The following is a 27,181-nucleotide window of genomic DNA, read 5'->3' as shown; positions in this document are numbered from 1 at the left end:
ACCCTGGGAACATATCAGTGAGAAAAGAAAGTGTTTTGTTCATCTTGATGATAGAATAAGAGTATAGCTAAAGTAGTACTTTATGTTTGTGTGGTGATGCAGTGCAAACTTCAAAGATCTTAAGTCTTGCAAACTGTGGTTAACTGTGGTATATAACCTGACTCAAACAAGTTTCAAGACTCTATGAATGAAATTTCAGTCTAAAACTAAAAAAAATCTCTTACCCTGTTTCGTGAAAAAACTCAATGGGCTAACATTTCCAAAGTGGCTCCAGCAAGGAATGCAAAAGGTCAGGACTGAGGAGAAGAAAATGTCACACCACTATTGAGTTTTAGCCAATGTTTTGCTCATGGACTCTTTACCAATTTTAAGTGTCTCCCAGCTGCCTTTAGTAGACAAAAATATGTCAAGGAGAGAAGTACGTGAATTACTTGCATCACTGCAACAAACCTAAACACACACACACGCTATTCCATCACTGCACTTGAAATGAAACCACGGCGTAAACACCAAAATAGTTCTTATTGAAGTGTTCAGGTTTATTAAAATTATTTCTTCAAACAATCAAAGAATGATACAGGAGCAAACAAATCAGAGTCACTTCATTCTTCACTATTTCCTCTACCACTATCAGAAACCTTGGGTGTGCTCACATTTGTCCTTTTGTTTTCATTTGCCTTTTAGCTTTTACATTTATTACTGAAGTGGCTGTTACAGAGTTTGATTGAGATGCTCAGAAACAGGCTTGCCAAGTGATGGACTACAAGCATCGAGTGATAGCTAAGGTAAGAAAGAACAAAATACAAATGGTGTAAACATTTGAACTGAGTAAACCGGATCCCTCATCCTGCATAAACGCTGCTGATCTGAAGGCTCCACCAACAGGTCAAAAACTAGAACTGACCTCCACTATGAAGGAAAATAGTTTATTAAGGCTGCTACAACTAAAGAAAATAAGCAAATGATCACAACTGGCGAATGAAAATCTGTCATCTGCCGAAAATGCTTCAAGCAAATAAGAAAATAGCCTGAACTGAAAACAGCATATTCAGTGTTATCAGGCTACAATTTCTGAGTAAAAAAATACAGCTTTTTGTAACATTAAGAAAAATGCTATTCTAGCATATTATTACTGTTATTATCATATTAGGAAATAGCACCTTGTCAGATCTGGACATGTTGTGGAGTATTTGGTCTGGCGCACTTTAATGATGCTGATATTGCACCCTTGGGCATTTAAGTGCTTCCTGTTATAAAACTGTTGACCTGTTGTAAACGACCTGTTATTTGTCACTATTTTGTGCTTGTGAATTTATATGACAACATAATACAGATTAAAGAGGTACTCCAGCTATTTAGTATTGCACTTCCATGAAGTGAGGGCACTTGCAAGAGTCACATTAAATAAAGAATGGTCAAAAACAAAGCAGCAGAAGCCAAGATATCCTAACTTTTAGCTCCTTGTATGAGACCAGCTCTTAAAACGCTGGATCCTATGTTCACCATAATGCAACTCAATTGGCATTTAGAATAAGTCACCCAAAAAGATATGGAGGCAATACAGAACCTGGCTGTGTTTGTGAAGGCATACAGTACAGATATCACTTTGGAAAAGCTCAGTTTTCCTGGTCCACAGTACAATGACCTTAAGAATTCATCACTTAGGAGAGGATTTCCAAAAAACACCTTTTTTTAGTGTAATGCGGATGCAAGGCGAAAATAGAGCGCAAAAGTTGCTTTTTCAAATTAAGCTTTAGCGTGAACATGGTCTTGATGTTTCCTGGCAAAGTGGAAATGCCTCTGGAACACTATTGGAACCATGCCTAACCATTATCTTAATGCTATCCCCAGCTCTAATCACTAATACACTTAGAGCTAACCCCAGCTTTAAAAATAGAGGAAGATTTATAGTTTGTCAAGATACTGCATATAACACTGTAGCTTTGGTTTTCAAGTTTCAAGGTAGAGAGAAACCCAAGAAAAAAATCAAAACAGAAAAAGTCCATAGCTCTAAGGCTGAACAAAAAGAAAACTTCAGAGCCTTGGAGCTATAAGAATTACAGTGCTTCATATTCTCCAGTTGAAGAGCTGCACAAGCAGCAGCTAGGAAGAAGCATTTCAGGACCTTGCGGTAGGTGGTGGGGGGGGCTGCTGAGAGGCAGCGAGAGAGGAGGCGTGGAAAGAGTCGGGAAGATTCTTGGCATACTCCACCAGCTCGTAGGAATCTCTGATGTCTGTCAGGCCCAACCAGAAGACTGTCCACACACCGTTAACAAAGCTGCCATCACACTGCTTAAAGTACCTGGACCGACAAGGAGAAAGAGAGAAAGATCACATGTCAAATGTCATTTTTTGGTTTTCAATTAATGTTATGACAAGACATAAGTCTACGCTGTATTTTAAACATGATACTTTGGGTTAATGCTAAAGGTAGCATGCTAACATGCTCACAATGCTGAAGTTTAGCAGGAATGTTAACAAGGTCACCATCTTAGTAGCATGCTAAAATTGACTAATTTGCACTAACTGGTCATAAACCAAAGTATTGAATACATTGCATTTGAACTGATGATGGAGTTAAAGGAAAAGGTAGTTGGACTATCAAGGTCAATTCATCCCATGGCAACCCACTTTCACTCAAAACCAAAAATGTCAACCTCATGGTGGTGCTAGAGAAAAAGTCAGGGGAACACCAAAATCATTAACATTCATTGTCTGGAAACCATGAATGTCTGTACTAAGTTTTGTACCAATACTTCTAGTCAGTGGATGAGTGAAAACTCTGACCTGCTGGTGGTGCTCAATGAACAAAGTCATTAGAATTCATCCTCCATCAATACCTCAAGAGGCAAAGCAACAACATTCCCTCAAAAAAGGCTAGGAGATTGAGGCAGAAAGTCAATCAAACTATTTTAGCTTAGCTTTCAGCTAATGTCAATGTTTAGCCAAAAACTCAACTGGAAAGTCTTAAAAGGTGTGTGTGTGTGTGTGTGTGTGTGTGTGTATGTGTGTGTGTGTGTGTCTTACCAGGGGTTGATCCTGTTGGTGGCTCTGGACCTCCAGAACAGTTTGCCTAGGTCCTGTCTAATACACTCCCAGAGAATGTGGCTGGTGCCCTGGCCCTGCTTACTGCTGCTAACGACAAACTTGTCGAGGTAGGGAGTGCCACTGTTCACCGGCTCCATGGTGATGATGGCTGCCGCGCTGTAGCTGGAGGGGCAGAAAATCTTTAGGAGTGAGGCTCACTGGATTAAAATAAACCTTTGTTTAAAAAGACAGACTAGATGCTGCTGTTAATGTGGTCTGGTCTAAGACTGGAATGGTTGTACACACCCTTCAGAGAGGTAGATGGAGTGCAGTCGTCCTTTCAAAGAGTCCACGTAATCTTGCTTCAGAGTTTTATCAAACGACATGTTGATGAGAGCCAGAAGACGCTCAACATCGATTCCATCCAAAGAGCTGTACCTGCACACACACACCCAAACCTCTAAAGTCAATGTAAATGCAAGAGATCAGTCAAATGAAGTGTGTTTTCTACAGTTAGGGTCAAGTAGGTGTAAGTGTTTGTGTGCATGTGTGATAGCTACTCACCGGTGTATGGGGTCTCCATTTTTAAAGAGTGACCCAGACCCTGAGAGAGACGGACAGACAGAAAAACAAGCAGTTAAGCAAATCCTATTGAGATATAAACTCATGTTGATTATTGTTGGGTGGTGAAAACAACCTCTCCACACACACACACGCACACACACAGATGGGTAAACGGCCTCTTGGGTTACAGGAAGGGCTACCACCTCAAAATAGACAGCTTTTGCCACATGTGTGTGTACGTATGAGAGAGTCAGTGAGCTGGTCAGTGGTCTCACCTCTGTGGCTGAACAGCTCAGTCAGCAGAGTGTCAGCGGAGGTGATCACCGCAGAGGACTCGGTTGGCAGCTGATTGAGCAGTCTGGCTATAGTGGTCACTCTGCGCCGCTCTGCACCGCTCAGCCATGCCGCCATGGACAGACTGGGCAGGTCGCTAGGCAACGACACTGTGCCCAGCACCTGTAACACAAAAAACAATTGTTGAGGAGGAGTTGTACAAGTTATTTTAAACACAGTACATTTATTCTGAAGAGGCAGTCTACTGTGCATGTAGTCAGACTGGACTGTTTCTCACATTAAGATTGCTTCTCTCGTCAGGGCTTCTAAAGGGATTAGTATGCTTCAACTGAAGTGCAACGCCCTCCTGTTGCACCTCTCCACCATCAACTTGAGGGGACTTATTCAGCAACTTTTGTAATTTCCCAAAACTAACAATGTGACAAACACCTGGTGAAGAAGGAATGATTTGAACTTTTATCTCAAGCTGTATTTTTCATTTTCCACACAACTACTTCTGTCACTTTTCATGTGTACAACTGAGTGCAACACCATGAATGTCCTTAATCCATTTTTGAATATTCATCATGTCTTGCCCCTTGGCTTTTCACCTCATATTGCGTGGGGCTGTTCTGAATAGCTACAAGACATGGTCTGACAACATACAAACTGGTTCATGTCAAGCATGCCCCAGCCTTAGTGCCTGTTCACACTTGAAAGTGGCACAACAAAATCCGTTCTCATGTACTTGCAAAATAGGTGGTTCTAGAAGCCTTGTTATGTAATGACTATCGGCACATACGATAGTTTCCCCCATTGTGGATTCTCTGGTTCTCTCCCTTCCATCTTTTGTCTTCTTTCGTCTGCACTGTCAGAGCATCTCTGATTCAAATCTGGCAGGGAACCTTTGTTGTTACATCATCCCATGTCTCTCTTTGTTTATTTTCTGTTATCTCTTTACTGTTAAATCTCTTATACATACTTCCTGCTACTGCCTGCAGTTTTTGCTAAGAATGTTCGTTGTCAAAAGGGGACGTTTCCACTCATCAGCATGTAAGACACTTTCTTTGTTGCTCCTTGAGCTCTGTTGAAACCAAATTTAAATGACAAGCAATTATAATTTGCAGATGCTAGTTGGTACCCTGTGATATCCTCCTTTAATACAAGTTTAGCCCACTTTTTGCACTTTGACCCAGCCATGTCCACTACTCAACTGAAAGCAGATCCACTGCCAGGAGGCCACTCCACAGCCCTGCCCTTGACTGACATGGATTTCCTTTGCAAGTTAGACAGTTACCCTGCTAACTTTCCTGAACTTTCTCAGCTAGCTCTGACAAAACAGCTAGCTTGCTACACAAGTGAGGCAGTGGAGGCATCAAATGAGCGGAGCAACATTAACTCTACAACCTTGTCTGACTGCCTACTTACGACACTGCAATCTCAAAACACACAGTGCAGTTGTATGACATCACAAGGGTAAATATAAAGCAGCGTTTCCTCTACCATTGCCTTGGAGAGGCAGCCCGCCCAGACACGGCCTGCTCAGACACTGACGGATGGACATCGCTGGCCATATATTCTTATGACAGTCACAGTAAATTGTATCTCTGACGCATTATGGTACATGGGTTCTGTTTGAATTAATTCCAACAAATTACTTGTTAGTTTAAATTTGTTCGAACTTGACTTTTTGAAATAGTGACAGCCCTTCTATATACAAACATGAGTACATCTACTATGTTCACAGAGACACAGTCTTAAGCAGGAGCTAACTGTCATGCCTTGTGTTCTTGGCTGCGCAGGCCTCCTGAGTTGTTCAGAAACATGACTTTGTGGGGCTGCAGGGCTCGGGAAATGGCTGCTGTCACCTCCGTCGGGTCCAATATTACCGAGCAACCTTGCCCGTCCCTTCCCACTGGGCAAACCAATGGGATTGTCCCACAGTTCAGACTCCACTGGAGGAGGCTGGTATCTACAGCAATGGAGGGTGGAGCACTGCAGGGAGAGGAGAAGGAAGACGACAAAGACAGGGTTTAGAGATCCTGAAGGATGTTAGGAGAGAGGAAAGAAGTAAGAAAAGGAGGCAGGATTGAAGACAGAGAAAAGCATGAAAGGATGGAAGAAAATTAGTGAAGGAAAACAAGTGTCATGTAAGGAAAATTAACTTGTGCCGTATTTTTATAGTTTCCATACCTTACTAATATTAATAATAACAAAATAATAATTCATAGTGTTTTTAGACACATACTCCACAATAAAAGTTAGTTTTAGGTCTATATTTTTAATAATCAAAGCTCTTTGGGGAAAAACATCTATTCTGTAATTAGACTTTAAAGGGGCATTCCACCGATTTGACACATGAAGTTCAGTTTACTCATCACAAGGTGTAAGACTCCACCTGTGAAAACTATTGCAAAATGTCTTCTGAGGCTTTGGAGGAGCTTTCAATGAAAAAGAAAGCCTGGTGCTGTCATTAGTGTCAACTTGACTTGAGTTTAGAATTTTTAACTGAAAACAGGCATTACAAACTAGAGATGAAAAAAGTGGGCATTTAGGAGGCAGGGGGTAAAATGAAAACTGCTACTGAGTTTTATCATGAGAAATGTAGGATCCAGCAGGTTTGGAGCTTGACCCAAAGGTCCACTTACTAACTTTTTCCAGAGTTTTCCAGAATAGATCAGTTGCATGCATGAAATGTTTTATGTACAGTATGCGCAATCTATGTTTCCCCTTGCTACAAGAAACATTCCCTTTTGGGAACAGTAAAGTCGTAGTTAAGTGTTTGCATCAGTTCTAAAAACTTTAATTTTTCCTCTTTTTGAACAAATACAAATCTTGCAAAAAATGGTCATATTATCAGTTCTGTACTAGGTGGACACAACACAGTATGGCTTCACACCTACAGCACTAAACTGTTTTTTACTGTGTAATATTAAGGCAATGCTTTGGAATATTAAATTGAATAACAAAGATAAAGGGAAATAGTAAACCTCCTAATGTGATAAGAAACCATCTACAATGATGGAAATCAGGAGGTGAATTTGGTTCACTTTTGACCCATTCTGAGGACTGAACTGGATGTCTCAACCCTCACCTGCTTCCACGTGGTGCTTCATGCAGCAGGAGGAAGGACTCGGCCGAGAAGAATGGCAGGACAGTGCCTGAGTGCTGCTGAAGAGCCTCAGTCAGCTGCTGGCTCCGCTCTACTAGCCCCCCGGTGCCCAGAGCCCCAGTCACCGGTTCTACGGGCCTTGTCTCTTCGTGCTCAGACCAGCCCATCACCACCACAGGCGTCATATCCATCCTCTGCAGGAAGGTGAGCCCGAAGGCCAGCCTCTGAACCATCTCCCTACTGTTGAACACTGAGCTGTCCACCTGGGAGAGACAAATACAGGCAGCACACAGGTGGACAGACAGAAAGACAAAAAATTATATTTAGCACAGTACCAAAGTAGTTTTTTTTCAGGGTTTGAACCACAAAACATGATGGATTTGGTCAACACATCAGTCCTTTTCCTGTAGTTGACTCTCTATAGCGTCATAGAATTTGTCACAGATTTGTTTACAATGTGACTTTGTTTTCTTTACTTTTCTGTTTTCAGAAGATGGGTCTGTAGACATGTTTTTGTGTTTTTTTACTGCTCATTTTTCTTTTCTAATTTTGGTATTTTACAGTGATCACTCAGGTCTGGTGGATTTAGAAACAAAGTTAACTTGCTTGAACACACAAAACAAACCTTTTTGGTATCATACTACTTAAAATAGTAGTATTAGTTATGAAATACAAAACATTTGACCCATGGTAAATTGATGGCTTCCATAAGCTTATAATACTTTCTTGAACTTTGTGTAAGATCTTTTGGAAACCTTTATGTTAAGACTGTTTTCACTAGCCTACTTTTAAGAAAAAAATTGCTTCATTTTCTGATGTGATTTTTTTTTTTTTTTGAGAAATGCCTACCATCTAATAGTTTGACATAAAGTCAAAAATGGAAAAAAAAAGAAAAGAAAAAAAATGAATTTGAAATGTATTTATTTATTTTTTTAATGGGCTTCCATATAATATCCTGAAACGGATCTAGATAAAATTGCATGGGGTGGCAAGAAGTTTTGATTGGCTGGCATAGGCGGAAAGGATGTCTTAGTTAAATAAATCAGTGTTTTATATTACAGGAGCGAGTGGTTAATGCAGTAAACTACAATCAAACAAATTATAAGTATATTTGGTTCATGGCTAAAATATATTTCCATTACTTGTGTATTATGGATTTTTTTTCCCCATTTCTTGCTTAATTCAGTGCTTTGGACATTGTAGGAACACAGTGGTGGTGACCGAAAATTATTTTTACAATTAGCCTGCAGTATTAGGAGCTGGGGGGGCAGCAGCCCCTCCTTGCCCCCCTGTAGACCCCTGTATTCAACACAATTCATAGGGCCTATATGGTGCAAGTTAATCTGAGTCAAAATCAACATCTTCAATAAAGTTGTTTAAAGTGAATAAATGTACCTCCAGTACAGCAAAAGCAGGAGACTGAGATAAAGTCGCTCTCTGAAACTGGGTCAGCCAGTACCGGGCCTCCTGGGGGTCCCCACCAACTTCATTAAGAAAAGCCTTGACGTCCCGGTATATCAGATTCCGGTTGGCCAACACTTGTCGGTCTGAAGCGGAGAAATACCCCAGGTGCTCCGGCTGGGCCAAAGCCGCGGTTTTTCCTCCCGTGCCGGCCGCGTTGGAGCTCATCATGCGGCGCTGGGGGCCCAACATCCTCCGCTGCTGCTGGCCGGGACCGCGGATCAGCACCGGGGGAGACGGGCTCGACAGGTACCTTCCTGCCATGACCATGGCCCGGCAACCGGAGGAACCGCTGTTCACTTTGGCCATGTTGCCTGTTGACAGAGTCCAGAGTCTCTCAGGCTGGCGGTTGCAGTGGGAGAGTACCTCATGAAGTCTCAGCCGAGCGCTGCTGGTAGCTCGCAGAAGCCCCGTCAAGAGTTTCATTCAATGCGCTGCTGCGTCGGCACTTCTCGCATTTCATCAGAGCGGGGAACGGGATGGGGTGGGGTGGGGTGGTGGATGCTATGGGGTATGGAAGTTGTACATAGCTCGTCTGCTTTAGGATGATGTTGTAGAGTTCAGGTCTAACCACGCTTGTTTTCTTACTGCTCACACAGTAGCCCACCTAAACCTGCATCCCCTGTTGAGAAACAGTTAGAGCAATGTTGGATAGATGATGGGCCACTGGGTTCTGTGACTCATGAGATGCTGGATAATAACCTTATTTTTTAATTTTATTTCTCTGACTTGGACCAGCGGTGGTAATTAGGCTGGAAAATGTGGGCTACATTTTTTTGGAATGAAAAAAAAAAGGAAAGCAAAATGCTATTGTGACGGGAGATTATCTTTTCTGACTATATATACTTCACAGCTTATAACGCCCCGTTAAGTTTCTTTTATATGGCTGATAATAATGACAGCCTACAGTCTCTGCATTGTGTTGTGATGATGGTGGTGGACAAACGGCTGACAGTTAGCAGTTGACTCCAACGAAGACACATAGACTGCTCCGATGTCGATTCAATGACTGTTTATTGCTCAGAAGCACTTCGGGATCTGGGGGATACAAGCCCGGTCTTAGTGAAACTATTCAATATAAATAAAATCATAATCAAAGAAAACTTACAATACTAATAAATGATTTCTGTAGCGAAGCTTAATAACCGTTAAGTAACAAACCACAGGGCCAACAGTCTTGACCAGGATCAAAGACTTACTACAGGCCTATTACAAATTACACAGAGACACTATTGACACAGATGGATCAGTACACATAGATAATCACTCTGAATGTCAATATTGTTATAATTAGTAATTAATTCTCTCTCAGATCAGCTATACGTTAATATTAACAGGTTTTCATTTATCAGTCACACACTCACCTGGAGGATACAAGCCCGGTCTGACTTGTTACCCCGGTGATGGGCTTTATAGCTGCATCGTTACCTTGGATACTGTGTAGCCTAGTATTAAATATGAAATATAAGCCTATTTCTGATATGGGCCATTCACAGCCAAACTCACAAAAGAATGTACCAGTTAATATGTTTCAGCACCTTTTGCTGAAATGAAATACAACATGACTTTGAACCCACATAGCAGTACAGTAGCATTTTCTGCTCTATGTGTGAATTATCCTTTAAAGAACTTGCGCATTTGTCAAAACAGTCTCACCGCCAAAGTCCAGTCAGTAGCTGGTCTGGAGCGTTCCATCATATCACGTGATCTTCCTCAGCAGGTGGTGTTAACTAGTTGTCATGGAATTGTAGATGCTCAAATTTCCATTTTTCTGAGACTTTTAAGGACTCTTTGATTTCAACTTCTGCGCTGACTTTAAATTTCATTGGTGATTGATGCACTTTAGTTCAACAGGATTGGTTTACTTGTAATTTTGATATTAAAGGCTTAGAAACACGTAATACATTAATACAGTATCATAGTTGTTGGGCCAAATGCTGTATTATAATGACTTTTTTTATTTGATCAAACACAAGCCATACATATTTGTAACTACTGTCAAACTGTAATTTGTGTCATTTATGTAACTCTTTGCCTTTGTTAAAATGTATATATTATATATACAGTAAAAATGTATAAAATTCTCAATTTAAAACATGGGGTTCCTCCACTTCCTTGTAATTACCATGACTTCAATTAGACCTTCCTGTAGTTGTACCTTTTTTTGCCCATGGTTAGGATAAGGACTGAGTTTTAGTACGTATGTATGAACAGTGTGTGGTCTCTGTCTACCCCTGGAGGAGATCAAGGGGTAATACACTGATCCAGGTATGAATTACATATTTTTATCCCCACTTAACAGTGTAAGTTACTCTTGAAAAAGTTTAGTTTTGTTTGATTTATATTTATGATCTGATTTTTTTTTAAAGTGCTCTGAAATTTCTTTTGTAAAGTTCTTTCTATTATGTATATAATGGTTAAGCTTATGTGAGAACCTGGCAACTGTAATTGCAGGTAGTTTTGTTTGGTTTCTTTTGTTTTGTTTTTCATGTGGGTGAACTGATCCTTTAATTAGAAGAAAATCAGATGACTATTGATGTGCTTGTGTTGATGAGTTTAGTTGATATTATTGTACATAGTTGAAAATCACCATTAGATACTATTATGCACAATGACCCAGAGGCAAGGATTGCAGCTGCACATGCCTGTATCTTATAATATGGACAATATGTGTGCTTCATCATACTGCATTGTCTACTCTGGGCTGAACTATGACTCTCTAAAACCATAGTGTTCTGTCTTACATAAGTCATGACAGTTGGATGAAGTTTTACTAGAGTTGACAACAACTACACCAGTTACTACTGTAGTGCAACAAAACTGTCATGGGTAAAAAGTCAATAAGTACCTTATCAAACCACCTGTTCAACAAGCATAAACATGTAGAAAAGCAATACTTTCAACTGCTTTGCCTGCAATGTCCCATCCACCACCAGTATGTTTTACATAACCACAGTGCGCTGGTTAAGCTAATAACATGAAAGCTGTCTGTATGTAGCCTAACTGTTTATCTGAGTTTGCCAAATATCTTAAAACCAGCCTCTCCTCTCTACCAGCAGTACCTGCAGCAGTGAATCACATCAGTTGCAGAGGGAGGAGGACAGTGGGCAGGAAGAAAGACTGCCTGCGCAGACAGAAGCTGTGAACACGCCTCTTGAATCAGGTTGTGGTGACAGATGGGTTGAAATTGTATGTTGTCTGTGAATTGTGTGTGTTTCATAGACAATCTGGAAAGTTGAGTAACATCAGAAAATATGGGAGAAACCCAGGAAAAGCAGGAGTATTGGCAAGTCTAAGCACGCTACAGGCCTTGCGCTAGTTCTTCTTGGCCCTGGATCCCTGACTACCATAGGTATTGCTCTGGTTCTCTGTAGCCCAAGGAATCTCCACCTCTCTCTGCCCTGAACACAGGAGACATTAATCTGGTTCTCTTTGGAACCTAAAACTTTGCAGTAGTTCTTCCTGGCCCTAGAGCCCCGACTACCACAGGTCTTGCTTTGCTTTTCTGTAGCTCCAGGGATCTCTTTGAGGCTAGTGTCCTGTCCACCACAGGACATGCTCTGGTCACTGTAGGTGTTAAAGGCTATGCAAAACAACAACTTAAAAAAATTCTGGCTCCAGTGTTCTAGGTGCCCTGCTCTTTACCTTTGTGGCCCCAATGCACATTCTACTGTAGGCCCTGTGCTGGTGCTCTCTGGCACCACTCTGTCCACCTCACTTGACTTTAGGATAGGAAGTACAATCAAATGACATGTATACAGTACCAGTCAACAGTTTGGACACACTTTCTCATTCAAATAAATGGGAAACTATGTCCAAATGTTTGACTGGTACTGTATGTTCAAGAGACTGATCCTTTGATTAATTTCAGCCTGCATACTACTGTCATGAGCCAGAGATAACTGGCTATTTTCAGTTTTCTTCTGTGGAATAGTTCATTCATGGGGATGTAGTGCTGGTGGTAAACCACTGAAAAGTGCATTGGGTTTACTGGCCACGCTGGGCTATAATGGTGAAATTTCTTTCAGTGTCACAGATTCCTCAGGAAATAGGGCCTCTCAATGTTTCTAAAGTTTTAGCTATTTTTCCCGTTCTCTATTACTGACTTAGAATCCTGACTGATGCACTTTTCTTACCACAGTTGGAGGTGGCACTGGTGTTTGATCATTAGGAGACAATAGAGGGCGTACTGGCTGCTGGTGTGTGAGTTTAATCAGTTATTGCTGCACAGCTGGGAATCCTGACAGAACAAAGGAATTCTGACATGAAGGAAAGATTCAAGTTTTTCAACTCAGTATCCTCTTTTGTTATCACTAACCAGGAAGCTACACTCCAACCACTATGATTTTCATCAGATATGACTTTATCAGACTATGATTTTATCAAACACCAGCAGGTGTCTGGCAACACTTACGTTACCCGTGTTTTCACATATTTTCATGATAGAATGAATAAGCTATTATGTATTGAACAGAAATGTCTTGTTAAAATAATGCAGACTTATGATTATTTGACTCAGGCTTTAAAGGTGCAGTGTGTAGGATTTAGTGGCATCTAGCAGTGAGGTTGCAGATTGCAACAAACTGAATACCCTTTTCCTTCCAAGCATATAGGAGAACCTATGGTGGCCACGAAACTTGCAAAAAATGCAAATGAGCCAATGTTTGGTTTGTCCATTCTGGACTACTGTAGAAACATGGTGATGGAACATGGAAGAGGACCTGCTCCCTATGTAGATATAAAGGGCTCATTCTAAGGTAACAAAAACACAACGATTATTATTTTCAGGTGATTATACACTAATTAAAACATACATATGAATATTATTTTCCATTTCTTCCAAGTCCATTCCGCTAGATGCCACTAAATTTTACACACTACACCTTTAAGAAGTGCTTGTAACACTATTTGGTGTGTGTTTGAGCTCTTTTTCAATTCAATTGCGACACACAGCCAGGAAAGTATGGGGCCCCGCAGGTGCCATGGAGACAAAAAACCTTTTTAAATTACTTAATTCTTTTCTTGAATCAATCATTTGTGCATTCAATTAACAGACACATTTACACATATGTTTAAGGGATGTCAAAGATACCACAATGTCGTTGAACATGCAAAATCCACATAAAATCCAAGTATACCCCTATATCCCTGTCCAAAATCAAAAACTGCATTAAACCCAAGCAGCTCATATGGATTACATTGTCTAAAGTTTGGCATTCATTTGGCAGATGAAAACACAAAACAATTGTCTCTGTACTTTGCATTTCTTGTATTTTGTTGGAGTTTTCATTGTATCATGTAAACATGAATGATTTTTAAATTTTTTTTATCTTTATCACACTTGAAGTCATACTCTTGACTGCAGGCTCACACATCATAGTGTTGTAACTTATGTAATATCATCTTCATCTATCATCTTCCAAACCAAATGCCCCTGCTCACTCTTCCATCGCCACTTCAGCTTCTGCTATTCCTGAGATGCCTTCACTGGCCCCAAAAACCATAATAATACTGAGACCTGCCAAAGTCATACTGACGACTTGCTCAATGATTTTTCCAGCACTTCTAGCTGTTTATTTTAGTAGTGTAAAAATGTGCTGACTCTTTTGGTTAGTTTATACGCTTTATGCACTTCAGCATGACTGCCAAATGTATTTATAACTCATCCTGGTTGTCACTGTTTGATGACATCATGCCTCTGTCTCTGTTTGTTCCCTATCTCTGTCTGTCATCAGGCTGGACACAGAGGACTACATCTGCCCAGGCTGCCCCAGGCAATCATGCACGCCACACACACACACACACACACACACACACACACACACACACACACACACACACACACACACACACACACACACACACACACTAAGTGAGGGCAGTGCGGAGGTACACGTACTGTATAATCTTCAGGAAGTGATTAGGGGGCGTGAGATCAAAGGTTTTGTGCAACGGGAAAACATTCCTCCCTCCATTCCGGGCAAGAAGGACGGACAACTTCCTCGCGTTTAACTCTGACTACCTCAACACAATTGACACTGAAACAGCTTTCATAGTACCAAAAGCCCTGATAGAAAAAATATTACAACATAAAATCATTTGGATAATGTTGTTAAGTCTTAGACAAACTTCAGCTCTCCCTGCCTTCTCAGTGCCAGGAAGGATTCTTTGAAGTGTTTTGAAAATACGACACCCATAAAATGTCATTGCTCAGATGAAGACAAACTACCAGAAAAACTACCAGAAAAACTACCAGAAAAAAAATCATCTAATGTTTAGGTTAAACTTTTTTCTCCCTCACAGTCATGGAACCAGACAGAAACACAGACATCCTGTTGTGGCATGATAGCGATCAGTGTACAGCTGCTTAGAAACAGCTTTAATAAATGGCTCTGCATTTGTGCAATTTTCAAATGTGATGTTCAAAATATACAATACACATTAAAAGTAGAAAAATGTAAGAAATATGTTATGATAAATACACCTAAAATAAAAAGTTAAACCTATTTATCAAATCTAATAAAGTTAATGTTGAGTATTTCCATTTTATGCTACTTTATACTCCACATTATTTCAGAGGGAAATATTGTACTTTTTACTGCACTGTATTTAACCACTATAGTTACCTTTTACTTTGAAGATTAGGTTTTACATAAAAAACATGTTGTGAGTTTATAAAATCTAATGTATAGTTATATACTAAACTATAAAGTTAAGAGTTTCAGAGAGAGAGAGAGTTTCATCTCCAACAGCTACACCATGAAAGGGCTGTTTACACAGAAATCCATCAGTAATAATAATCCAATACTATAATATTTAATAACAGCACACTAACATTATGCGGTATAATGCAGATTTTTACATTTACTTACCTTAATTAGATTAGATTAGATTAGGTTCAGCTTTATGGGACAAGTACACAGTCAATGGAAATATAGTTAGCATCTAACCAGAAGTGCAAAAATAGCATCATTTACAGATAAGCGCAACAGGAAATATCATTTATATATACAGCGGTATTGAGGTTACTAGGGGTATATAAACAATGGTTGAGGTGAATTGAGCAATAGCATTTGATGTGCAGAACAAAATCAGCACTTGCATGGCACATATGATGTGCCAGGGAATACATTTGCTATTAATACTTTTTAATGCAGGACTTTTACATGTAACAGCATTTTTACATGTTCGTGGTGTTACTTTTACTGAAATAAAACACTTAAATACTTCTTTCACCATTGCCTTTTGACCTCACCAATGGGTATAGCTCACACATACATGGTTTAAACAATCACTAATGGTAAATTAGAATATCTAACATATTTTACACTGTGTCAGTCAAATGAAGGGATTGGACTAAGGTTCTCAAAAAAAACTCCCTAATTCTTTATATCTACGGTACTGTGTTTATGCTGATGTGACACTATTGTATCACAATAACACAGGAGTTTTGTAACATAACTGAAAAGCTGCATTACAATAAACATGATACAGTATTCAAATGTATGAGTGGATAAAGTACATTCTTACTTTGGTGACATATCACAGTGTGTTTTTGAATTTACATGGGACACTGACATCTACGGTTTTGAACCTTCAACATTTCTGATTGCTTGTAATGTGACTCTTTTGCAATAAGTTATTCAGGACAAAATCATATGTTAAATGCTTAAAACATTGTTTACTGAATACACCATACAGGACGGGCCCATGCACATATGGTATACATAGTTTTTCTTTAAAATAGAATGACTCCAGTAGCAGCAGTCTTGGTGCCATGCTCACTCAGAACCAGGTCAAAGCAGTTTACAACAGTATTATCTATTGAAAATAATTCATTGAAAATTCCAGGAGCCAGTGGGAAAATGTAAATTCACTAATTCAAAAACTGATTTGGATTTCAGCCTTGTCAACTGTCATTCCTGCTCAACTCACTAAATATAATCACAAAATGAGGAAAATACATTTCATCATAACAAGTACATGTGTCTGATTTGTCAATGTTAAACGACAAGATACAATCAAAACTTAATGCATTCAGTACGTTCATCTATGACAATTGCCTCTTCTCTACATTCACTTTAAGCGTTGATTTAACAGTAGAGGGCAGTAGACACCAGGAACTGTGTTAGTGTGTGTGTGTGTGTGTGTGTGTGTGTGTGTGTGTGTGTGTGTGTGTGTGTGTGTGTGTGTGTGTGTGCGCGCGCGAGTGTGTGCGTGTGTGTGTGTGTGTGTGTGTGTGTGTGTGTCATTTCACTGTGACAAAACAACCTGCAGCAGATTAAATGTCAACACAAACACAATGAAAATATGATGACAAAAACAGCGTTGGAGACCTTTGAACTGAAAGTACAACTGTCATTATGAAACATGACCTTTACTGTATACCTTTTCTCAATGTTAATCTAGCAGTTTCACCTAATGTCAAAGTGTTTATCACTGCGAATATTTAAAACATGCAGGACTAAAATATGTTTTGTCCTTTGCTAAAACAAAATGATTAAGATTTTGAACAGTAGATAAACTTACTGTTGTGACAGCAGATTAGCACACTTGGGGTAGTAGATAAAACCCGATTTTTGATTTAATCAAAGCAGACAAAACACAGGTAGGAGGTAGGAGTCCCCTTCCACTGTAAATGTGATCCATCACATCTTGTTAGACCTCTAGTTAGAGATCATTCATAATGCAAACAGCCTCCAGGATCAACATTAGTATTAGCTCAAACAAATCTCATTTAACTTTAATCAGAATGACACCTTTTATGTTAACAATGTCATCTACAAATGTACCATACAATTGAACCAACCTGATTAAACTACCACTAAAACCATGCAATGTGGCTTTGAACTGTGCAACTCTGAACTAAGATTGTGATTTCTAGTATGTTCAGTAACTTTTTACACAAATGTCTTTTACAGAACTCACATTAATTGTCCTGCACTATTTAACTGTACTGGAATGAAAATGGATGGATTGATATAGAGCTGAAACAATTAGTCTATTAACTAATTACTCGACTGACAGAAAAGTAATTGGCATTTTAAACATTTTGCATTTGACATTTTAAACATTTGCATGTTGCACCTTGTCAAATGGGAGGATTTGCTGTCTTTCTTTGGCATGTATGATAACTTATTGAATGTCTGTGGATTTTCTACTCTTGGTTGAACAAAACAAACACAAACTTTAAGGTAAAAAAATGTTGAGAAGTACACTCAGTAAAGATGTGTTCATAGGAACAATAAGACTTCTGATATAGAATGCCAACCTTCAGAAAAAAAGGGCTGGTGGCTGGACCAAGTCCATAAATAAATACACATCCACTATTCAGTCCTGCTTGAATAACATTTGCTAATAACTACACTGTAAAAATATGGCCAAATTCTAACAGCAAGGTACTATTCTTTCTAAATATGATAAAATACTGTAAATTTTGATGCTTTTTGGAGCCAAAACCAAGAACAGACATTAACAGTGGGCTACTGTAAGATTTGATGGTAAAATACAGTATTTTCATTTTCACCACTGCAGTAATGGAGGGACAGAAGCCACATTCAACCATCAACATCATATAATCATCGTTCATCCTCCTTTGTCAAATCAAACCAAAAGGTCAGTACCATCTTACTCAGAAAATAGAATAACATTTGTGCAACTGGTTACCCAATTAGTGACTACGTTTAATTTTTGCTAACATTAAACTTGTATAATCCTAGCAAGCGCCTGACAGGCACAAGAGAGCATTTTCAGGTTGTGTTCTTCAGCAGTTGGAAGTTTATTTTCACTGCTACTTGCAAGTGTAGTTTAAAAATTATTTTTCAATGACTATTTTCTCTTGAACTCCATATCAGTTAATGCTAACGTTAGTCCTGCCTGGTCTATACCTACGCCTTGTTTATCCCACTTGTATTTCATAATTAATAATAGCCTTCTATCTAAGCTAACAATTGAAGTTTATTCAGATATGAAGCCAAGTTGATTAAGATATGTTTGCTGCTGAGCCCAAAAGAACAGAGTGGTTATATTGGTTATCTTACCTCAACCCAAGTGTGTTTCTAAGCTGTAGTTAGGCTATTTGTTAGGTTTGTTGCCAAGCTGTACTAAAACCTGGGACATAATAGATGATTTATTACATGATGTTTTCAAGTACTTCATTGTGATTCACCCTGAGAGGGGAACAGAGGCCAGCTGGGGAAAGTAATGCCAGGAAGACGGGGCAAGCTCACAGAGAATCCTTGTCACCACTCTTCTGCAGAACTTGATGTAACTTCATAAAGCTAAGCTAGGTTTCCCTCTTGTTTAAAATGTTTCTCTCTGTCAGTGGTTTCAGTTCTCTTTCTCTCACTCTGTGTTTGATTTTTATTCTTTTTTCTTTCTTACTCAGTGAACTGTGACCTTAAAGCCTGGATGCTGACTTTCTGCCAATTATACCACAGGCCATTTGAAGGCATTAAAACTGTATATCTTGCAATCTGTTTATTTGTGCTTTTATATTTTTTAAACAGTAGATTGCAAAGCAGTTGCTGTTTAGACTTATGACTATGCTTTGCTGACAGCTCAGGATATTATAAATAACAGATTTACACTGAAACCCTCTGGAAGGGCATGAAACTTGAGAGTTGTTTTTTTCAAACATGCATACTTGAATATACTTGACATATTTGAAAGCCTTTGACTAAAAGTGCAGTTCCATAAAGCTGTCACTTGTCTCATCCTCTTTTGTGACAGATGTTAAGAGTTATGTGTTTTTGAATGTAAAACTCATCTGATCTCATTACTGGACCATTAAGATTGAAGACACATTGTTATTTACAGTATATGTCTGCAATTTATAGTTGTTTTTGTTAATATGAATAAGACGAAAACTTTCTAGTAAAATTTACAGTAAAATGTTCATGTAGATTACAATAGCAACACTGTAAAAACACATTATATTATTGCAGGCCTAGCTACAGTATCAAACTGTAAACCTCACATTCTACAGCAATGAACTGTTAAAATAAATTATGGTAGTGACACTGTAAAAAAAAGATAAAATGCTGGCAACTACAGCTGCCAGTAGTTTATTGTAATTTTACAGGGAAATTTGTTACAGTGTACAGTGGCCAAATCAAAATATATATTTATGAGTGAGTTTACAATTTCAGAGGGAAACAATGGGCTTGGGACTGAGAGCCACAGACAGGGCAGAGAAGTCGGCAAATATTGAGAGACAGATGAACCATTTGTTGGTTTTGGTCTTTTGATGAGATTTGTTGACAATAACAAAAGTATAGAATATTGCCAGCAATATCCTTGAATATATATGTCTATAGGATGAACATTACTTAAAAACATTTTGCTTGAAATGCTTTTCTGTGCTCTTAGATTTCCACAACATTTTTTTTCTACCATATGACACCCAGCGCAATCAACTCGAACGTCAGCAGGTGAGTTAACTTACTGTAAGTACAGTAGATAAACAGCTTATAAGTGTAGTTTCATCAGGTCAACCCACCTGTTCTACAAAGGCAAAACATAATAACTGCATATCTGACTTTTTGATGTCTCCTTTACCACATAAGACATTTTTTATGCTATAGAAATGCTGCATTGGTTACACTCTGTCACAGAGAAACACTCAATCACACTGTTAAAGCTAGCTGGTGAGATAGCCATGGCTAGCCTTAGCTAAAACTAAAAATAAATGTACTTATTGATTTTTCTCTTACTGTACTCAATGAGCTAGGGTGCAGGACAAGATGTGTGTTCATGTTTGTAAATTAGATAAGATGGAGACTTTAGCAGGAAAGCTAATGTGGGTTGTTGCAGAGCGTCTGCTCTATGATGGAATGTTGACATTACTGCTTTACGCAAAGATTTGATTTGCTGTGACAAAATAAACGCCAGCTATGTAGACAGATAATGGAACGGTAATTCATTGAATTCATGCAAAACTAGGGGCGCCATCATGAAACTAAAGAAACCAAAAATATAAATTTGTCACTTTTGGTTTCTGAGTTTTTGTCAAAGAACACAGGACAAGTGATTTACAGAGTATGATATAGCAGACCAAAAATATGCTATTTAATTTCAGTTGGACTTTATTCAAGAGCAAAGTGCAGCACATGCATGTTAAGGTATTATGTAGGTTCTGAGGCAATTTAATATATGTACATTAACCTTAACATTAGTTAATCCAAAAACTGTTCTGTTATTCTGTCCATCGAGGTTAAACTCAACCTATGAGATTGCAACTGTACCTCTGAGTTTTTTTCTATTCCTTTTTGCAAACCTGTCTGTTTTCCTCTCTGCCCACCTGCCTGCTCACCCTGTTTGTTTCTTACCTGTCTGCCTGACTGCGTGTCGGTCTGTCTGTCTGCCTGTCTGTGTGGGTGGTCATTTAATCACAGACTGTATGTGGTCCTTCATCCTTCTGAGGGCGAGTGGGCAGATTGAATTAGAGCTTTAGAGCATCTCTGATTAGACAGGCAGCAGCTTGTGTGTGTACAAATCAATCAACAAGGGGTGTTAAAGTGATATTTCTCTGTGGTACAACAGTTTTAATCTTTTTTAAAACACATGATAAGTCTCCACTGGGCTGTAAACAGCTGAGATTTGTTGGTGCATGACATATGGTTTCAATATTTTTTATTCAGGACAAGACAAATATGTCAGGAAAATCCAGCATGTAGCACACCCACAACACAACACAAACACACACGTTAACACACCTACAGTACTGTACATTTTGCTGAAATGAGAATGAAAATATTGAAAATCTTCTTAATCATGTCATTATAGACATCTATTGTTTTCTGGTTGTTGATGATGCTTTGACGATGCTCATACTTTTATGAGTTGTTATAATGCAACAGGAGAACAAGCTTAAGCTCTAAAATCACCATGATTACAGTGAATAAGGAGTGTGAAGATGTTGATGTCATCAGGATTATCTCAACTTGGGCTTGCGACTCAAAACTTCTAACAGAAAGCCTGCATTACCAGCTGGTGTTTTCAAGAAGTGGGCATTTAGGAGGCGGGGGGGTCTAATGAATTTGAGTTGCGTTATGGGAAATAGTAGGATCCAGTTTCTCTGGAGCTTGACCCATACTACAGACTAAAAGTGAGTGTATCTCAGCCTCTGCAGCTTCGGTTTTGACCATTCTTTTTATGTCTATTCTTTTTTTCTTTATTTTTAACTTTATGGAAGTGCAATATTAAATAACTGTAGTACCCCTTTGCCAATAAGAAACACACATACTATCACCAGTCTTATTCTTTAAGAAATTCAACAGTTACACATCCCCATTACTCTAAGCACTCTAAGCACTTTCTTTGTTCCAAATACCACTAAACAAAGAGGTAGTTATCAACATCCACGACAGCTCTCATGCATACCTAAGAAATAAAGAGTTAAAAAAAACAACTTCACGAGAGTAATTCCCAAAGTGCTCAGTAGAAGTGACAGTGTGTAAAATGCAGCATTTTTCACCAAACAAAATGAGAGACTGCTTTGAAGCCTGGCAGACAGCTTGTGGGCACATGCCCCCCTGGCAGCGTAGACACCCACAAATCCCCAGCGGTGCCACCCTGCCACTCTGCCACCCTGGTGCCACACAGAGACTTGAAACGCTAAATTAGAGTCAGTCAGGATGGCAGATTTGGATGCAGAGTCAGGGTGGGCTCATTGGTGTGGTTGGATATGTTGGTGAGATGTGGTTGTGTGTGGGTATAAAGTATTTATTCTGGTGATAGCGGGCTGTGTGTGTGTGGTCAGTGTCTGTGTGTGTGTTGAGACCAAGTCTCGTCTGTATGTCCAACCATGTGATCTTGTGATTAAAATGTCACTACACAAGCAGATTGAGAACTAAACAGCCTGTCAGCTCCAGTCTCACTATATTTTACTACAGAGCACTTGGGTTTGAGTTTCTGATTAGGCTCCTAAACACCCATCTCTCCCCACTGTGTTTCACTTGTGGCACTTTAGTAAAATGTAGTGAAAATGTGCATCACAAATTTCACCTTTATATTTGTACAGTCTTCTATTTAACGACATTTTCATTAAATTTTCCGTGGTACAAAGATGCCCTCCTCTATCACATATCTCCAATAAACAAGTCATAAACAAAAAACCATGACAAACATCTTCCCTCATTTTCTTTCTACTTGTACAAAAGGTGTTCTTGACATATTTTTTTTGTCAGTTAAAATATAAATCTCTATAACACTTCCTTAAAAAAATCTCAGTGGTGTTGAATCTACATCTTGCTTACACAAGTGACAAAAATAGAGCATTACATACTTAGGTTGTGCTAGATTTTACAGGTGTTAATGTTGTTGTGTCCACCTGGTATAACTTACCTTAACTTTCTTACATTTACAGTACATTTAAATGCATTCATTTGGTTGCAGCTTTTGTCCAAAGTCACAAAGATTACACTGTGGGGATTTCTATTTTATGCTATTGTTAATTTTGATAGGGACTGGATGGTGGTGCAGTGGTTTAGTCCATGAATCATCATTGCATGCCATCGCCAAGAGGGCAAGAGAAGCTGAATGCACCAGTTGCATACACTGGATCTGTATTGAGGTCATTATGGTGCTGTTCTGCTGCATCATTTTTGTGGGGAAGCCGACTAGAGTGGCTTGGAAGCTAGGAAACTTTGTCCAGGTATAAGAAAATGTATTTTATTTACAAAAAGTGGCACCATGCTACATGTGTGCATCGTGTGTAACACAATTACACACTGATCCACACCGCCAACCCCATAAGAGCCAAAAAGTAACATTAAAATAGACAAACACCATAACTCAGGTCATGACCCAGGTCTGACTGGCTTTCTTACATCTAAAATCAACACTGTCTGTGAAACTCAGTTATGTGTCATCTATGTATGATCCTAGATGCTTAAAACAGTTGATAGTTTCTACAGTTTAGTCACACAGTATCAGTGATGAGAATAAGTTCTTTTGTTTTTCCAGCATTAATTAAGAAAGAGCTGGACTTACACCAGTGTTCTAACTTGGAAACCTGAGCAAAATAATCAGAGACATCCTAATTTTTACGGAAAAGACCCACTAAGGTCATGTCATCAGCATATTTAAATAGCTTGAAATTGTTGTTGTGCAGTGTCATGTCATTGGTGTACACTGAGAATAGTACTGGAGATAAAACACAGCCCTGCGGGGGCCCCTGTGTTTAAAACAACCTCATTAGAGAGTACCTCTTTAACCCGGAGTCTTTGTGGGTGGTTAGTTAAAAAATCCTTGACCCAGTGCACAAGGCCCCCGCTCACCCCTAAGTCCAGAAGCTGTTGCAGGTAAGTAAGTAACAAAGAAAGAAAAAGAATAACTTGTCCACAAGGCACTTGTCTTATTACTTTAACCAGAAATGTTGATGGTATGTGAACAGATCAATGATGAAATTATGGATAAAACAACAATTGACAAGCATGGTTAAATAAGTTAGTAATATGGCAATGGTGTAAATGGAGACAAATGGTGTGTTCTCATCCACTTTGTCACAGTTTGTGATGTCTCTGTTTATTCTGTTCACTGTTTATCATATAGTGCACTGGCTCCTATGTTGTATTAGTGTGAACCTACGTGCATGTGATGATATGGAGATGACTGGAACTATTACCCTTCACATGGCTACTCTAATCTAGTCAGGTCTTTCAGTGCTTTACAAACAAGCTCACCAATATTGGCCAACTAATGTACAGCAGGAATAAGCTCAATTATTATCAACCAACCGACTGAATGACATCCCCGAGGAGCTCCTGCTGCGGTAGGTAGCATAGCAGGAAAGGTGGCATCAGACAATGTGTTCGAGCCAACAGACTACCTGGACATGCAATCATTGAAAAACAAGTTGGATGAACATACTGTATATTGCAGCCTGCAAGGAGTATCCTGAGTCTTTGTTGGTTTTTACAGAAACATGGTGTAATGATGTGCCAGTCATCTTTATACAAATGAGTGATGGGTTTTCCTACAGTCATTCTGATAGAGATGAGAACTCTGTAAAACAAGGGACAGAGGGATTTGTGTTTATATTGACAGTGGTGACACAATTTTGTGATCAGACCAATTCTGACCTGGAACTGCTATGCCTACTCTGCGACCACAATATCCACTATGTATCAACGTATTGTTTTGTGCTGTGTAAATCCAGTCAAATAGGAATGTGCAGAGTCAAATCACTGACTGTGTTCATCGGCACCTACATTGCAAGCCCCTCGCACTGATGGAGGTCCTAGGTCATTTAAATGATTGCCAACTGGTGAAATCTCTGCCAGGCTTTCAGCAATATGTAAAATTCAGCATGAGAAAAAGATTCTGGACAAGTGCTATGTTAATATCAAGGATGTGTACAAAGCCAGAGCAAGACCTCCTCTTGGCAACTCATTCACCTGCTCCCCACCTATCAGCCAGTCCAGAAACAAAAACTTTAAAAGTGTGGGCTAGTGTCCATACAGAGGAGTTAAGAGGATGCTTTCTTAGCATGGATTGGAACATTTTCTTTCGGGATTCAGATATTAACACGGCCACAGATGCAATGCAAAGGTTAGTGTGCAATAATGATAATAAGGATAACATCGGTTTAGCAACTGACCACATGTCTCAGCCTGTGGGATGTCGCCTTGTATTCTTCCAAGTGGACAGCAAGTCCTGAGCCACAAGCAGCAGCAGGCCCACCCAAAGCATCACAGATGGATCTATCAACATGGTTTTGGGTCTGTCACCATAGGAATGATATCATTGGCCAATGTTGCAATGAAACTTGTCAACTACTTCCGTGGACACACAGATGATGTCAAAACTTGATTGTAACATATCTGCCCTGTGCCATCCTTTATATTTCAGTTTGAGGAACTTGGCCATGGTCCAACTCCTGTGGTGTGATATGTAATACATTAATAATAAAAGTTTGGCAGAACTTTTTTAAGGTTTGTCTTGCCAAAATCTCTAGTCATACTAAGGGCATTGTCTCAGTACCTGGTCTGGTACTGGCATAGAACACCATCTGCAAGCCATTGTCTGCACACAGCAGAAATGATGACCAAAGTGAACTCCTGGGGGAAGCCAGAGTGGACAGCATATCAAAGCAGGTGAGCAGGAGTGGGAAAGAGTTTTAGTGTCTCTGGGATTAAATCAATTGTTTGTTACAGGACAGACTTTGCACCCTGGCAGGGCCAAGGTCTCGCCTGGTGGATGAGACATGTCTCAATTAGATAGAGGACGCCACAGTCTCCCATGTACCGCTGAAATCCGATCGTCACTCCAAGATTGTCTTTTCTGCTCTCCAAGAACTGGATGCCTGCAAGAGGTAAACTTCCAATGCCATGAAATCCTTAGAGAGGTAATGACTGAAGAACTATGTAGGGAGGTGGAGCCATCCCTGGATCATTATCAATTTGACATTGAGAAAATCACATTACTGATGATGCCTTTTCCACTGAATTGCACTTTTGAAAAACAGATGTCTTTGTTGCATATGCAAGATTGCTTTTTATTAATTTTAGTTCCAATTTTAGGACTAATCTCCCACGTTTTGCTCTAAAACTGGTTCATTGAAGTTGAATAATTTTTTTATCAGGTGGCATTACATAGGACAAAACAAGTGAAAGACAATTTGGTAATCTTTGACATAGCAGTAGACAATAAAGGGACCCCAAGGATGCAAGAGTTCACCCATTTTTATTTACGTTGTATTACAGTACTTATTGTATTATTTATTTGAATTTGAATGACAGGTGATCTCTGGAAATTAAAGTGCAACATACTAAACCACACCAATGTCCTTTTATCACCAAAATTATTGTCAAACTACAAAAAGAGAAGGATCTTGTGGGGCACTACTTCAAATTAAGGCAATTATTCATTAAAAAATCATCTGTCTACAGTGAGTGCTATATGTCTTTTGGGAGGGGTAGTGATTGCTACAAAAAAAATTGGAATCCATTTAATTCTCCTCACGTCCCAAGTTCGGATCTCAGCATAGCTATTAGAAAACACCTTTTACACAAGCACACACACACACACAACCCATAAACAGTCACTGAAAAACACCCTCCTTGTATTTCATCCAAGTGTTTTTTTTTTTTCTTACACTCAGAACACCCGTCTCTTTTGTTTTTGCCTAAACTCTGGTGAAATTCCAACACGAGGCGAATGGGGCAGGAGAAGGACGAAGGAAAAACATGTTGGAATTTTCTTCTCCTCTCAGATCTTCAGGGTTTCTCAGCAGCAATTACAGAGAAGTGTTACCAGATGCTTCTCGCCATTGTCGGACCAAAAACCACGTATCTGCACAAAGTCAGTCTGTCTTTCACGATTGGGGAAAAGGAAATGCTTTTTTTAATTCACACCAATGCAGTTTTGAAATTTCACAATAGATTTTTAACAAAATACCTCGGGGTTGATGAGGCTCACTCGACAACTTAACACACAGCAAAACATTCATACTGAGGAAGGAAAACACTGAAATTGCAGTTACATGGTTATTTCCCGACAGCAGCGTTTGGTTTCTGCAATCTTATCTTATCCTTGAGCCTTGACTCCTAGCTCTCTCCAATTAGTTTAAGAAAAACACACTTACACACACACATGCACAGATGCTCTTCACACACATCTCTGCACATGCATGGGCACATAGACATACATGCATACATGGAAAAGTGGTACATTTTTGTTTTTATCTTATAAATTCCTGCATTCCAGCACATACAAACTCAGATAAAACCACATTTTTCA

At 39.3% G+C, this 27,181-nt stretch overlaps 1 protein-coding gene across 3 annotated transcripts; it reads right to left on the bottom strand.

Annotated features, from left to right (window-relative positions):
• Positions 1-515: 515 nt before the first annotated feature.
• Positions 516-10,382, bottom strand: nags (N-acetylglutamate synthase). Of its 3 annotated transcripts, XM_067570367.1 has the most exons (10): positions 9,802-10,382; positions 9,391-9,475; positions 8,372-9,059; positions 6,959-7,239; positions 5,646-5,859; positions 3,867-4,047; positions 3,592-3,631; positions 3,334-3,465; positions 3,028-3,210; positions 516-2,302 (listed from the first exon to the last, which is right to left on the bottom strand). In XM_067570367.1, exons 3-10 carry the CDS (start codon positions 8,861-8,863, stop codon positions 2,119-2,121), a joined length of 1,707 nt encoding a protein of 568 aa, XP_067426468.1. In that variant the 5' UTR covers positions 8,864-9,059; positions 9,391-9,475; positions 9,802-10,382; the 3' UTR covers positions 516-2,118. The 3 variants fall into 3 exon arrangements, with proteins under 3 accessions (XP_067426468.1, XP_067426467.1, XP_067426465.1); XM_067570366.1 differs by having other exon boundaries at positions 8,372-9,475; XM_067570364.1 differs by lacking the exon at positions 9,802-10,382 and having other exon boundaries at positions 9,345-9,506.
• Positions 10,383-27,181: the final 16,799 nt, after the last annotated feature.

This window comes from Thunnus thynnus, chromosome 17 (genome assembly GCF_963924715.1).
Source record: "Thunnus thynnus chromosome 17, fThuThy2.1, whole genome shotgun sequence".
Taxonomy (NCBI): Eukaryota; Metazoa; Chordata; class Actinopteri; order Scombriformes; family Scombridae; genus Thunnus; species Thunnus thynnus.
The sequence above is the reverse complement of the archived record's forward strand: the minus strand, read 5'-3'. Positions and strand labels throughout refer to the sequence as shown.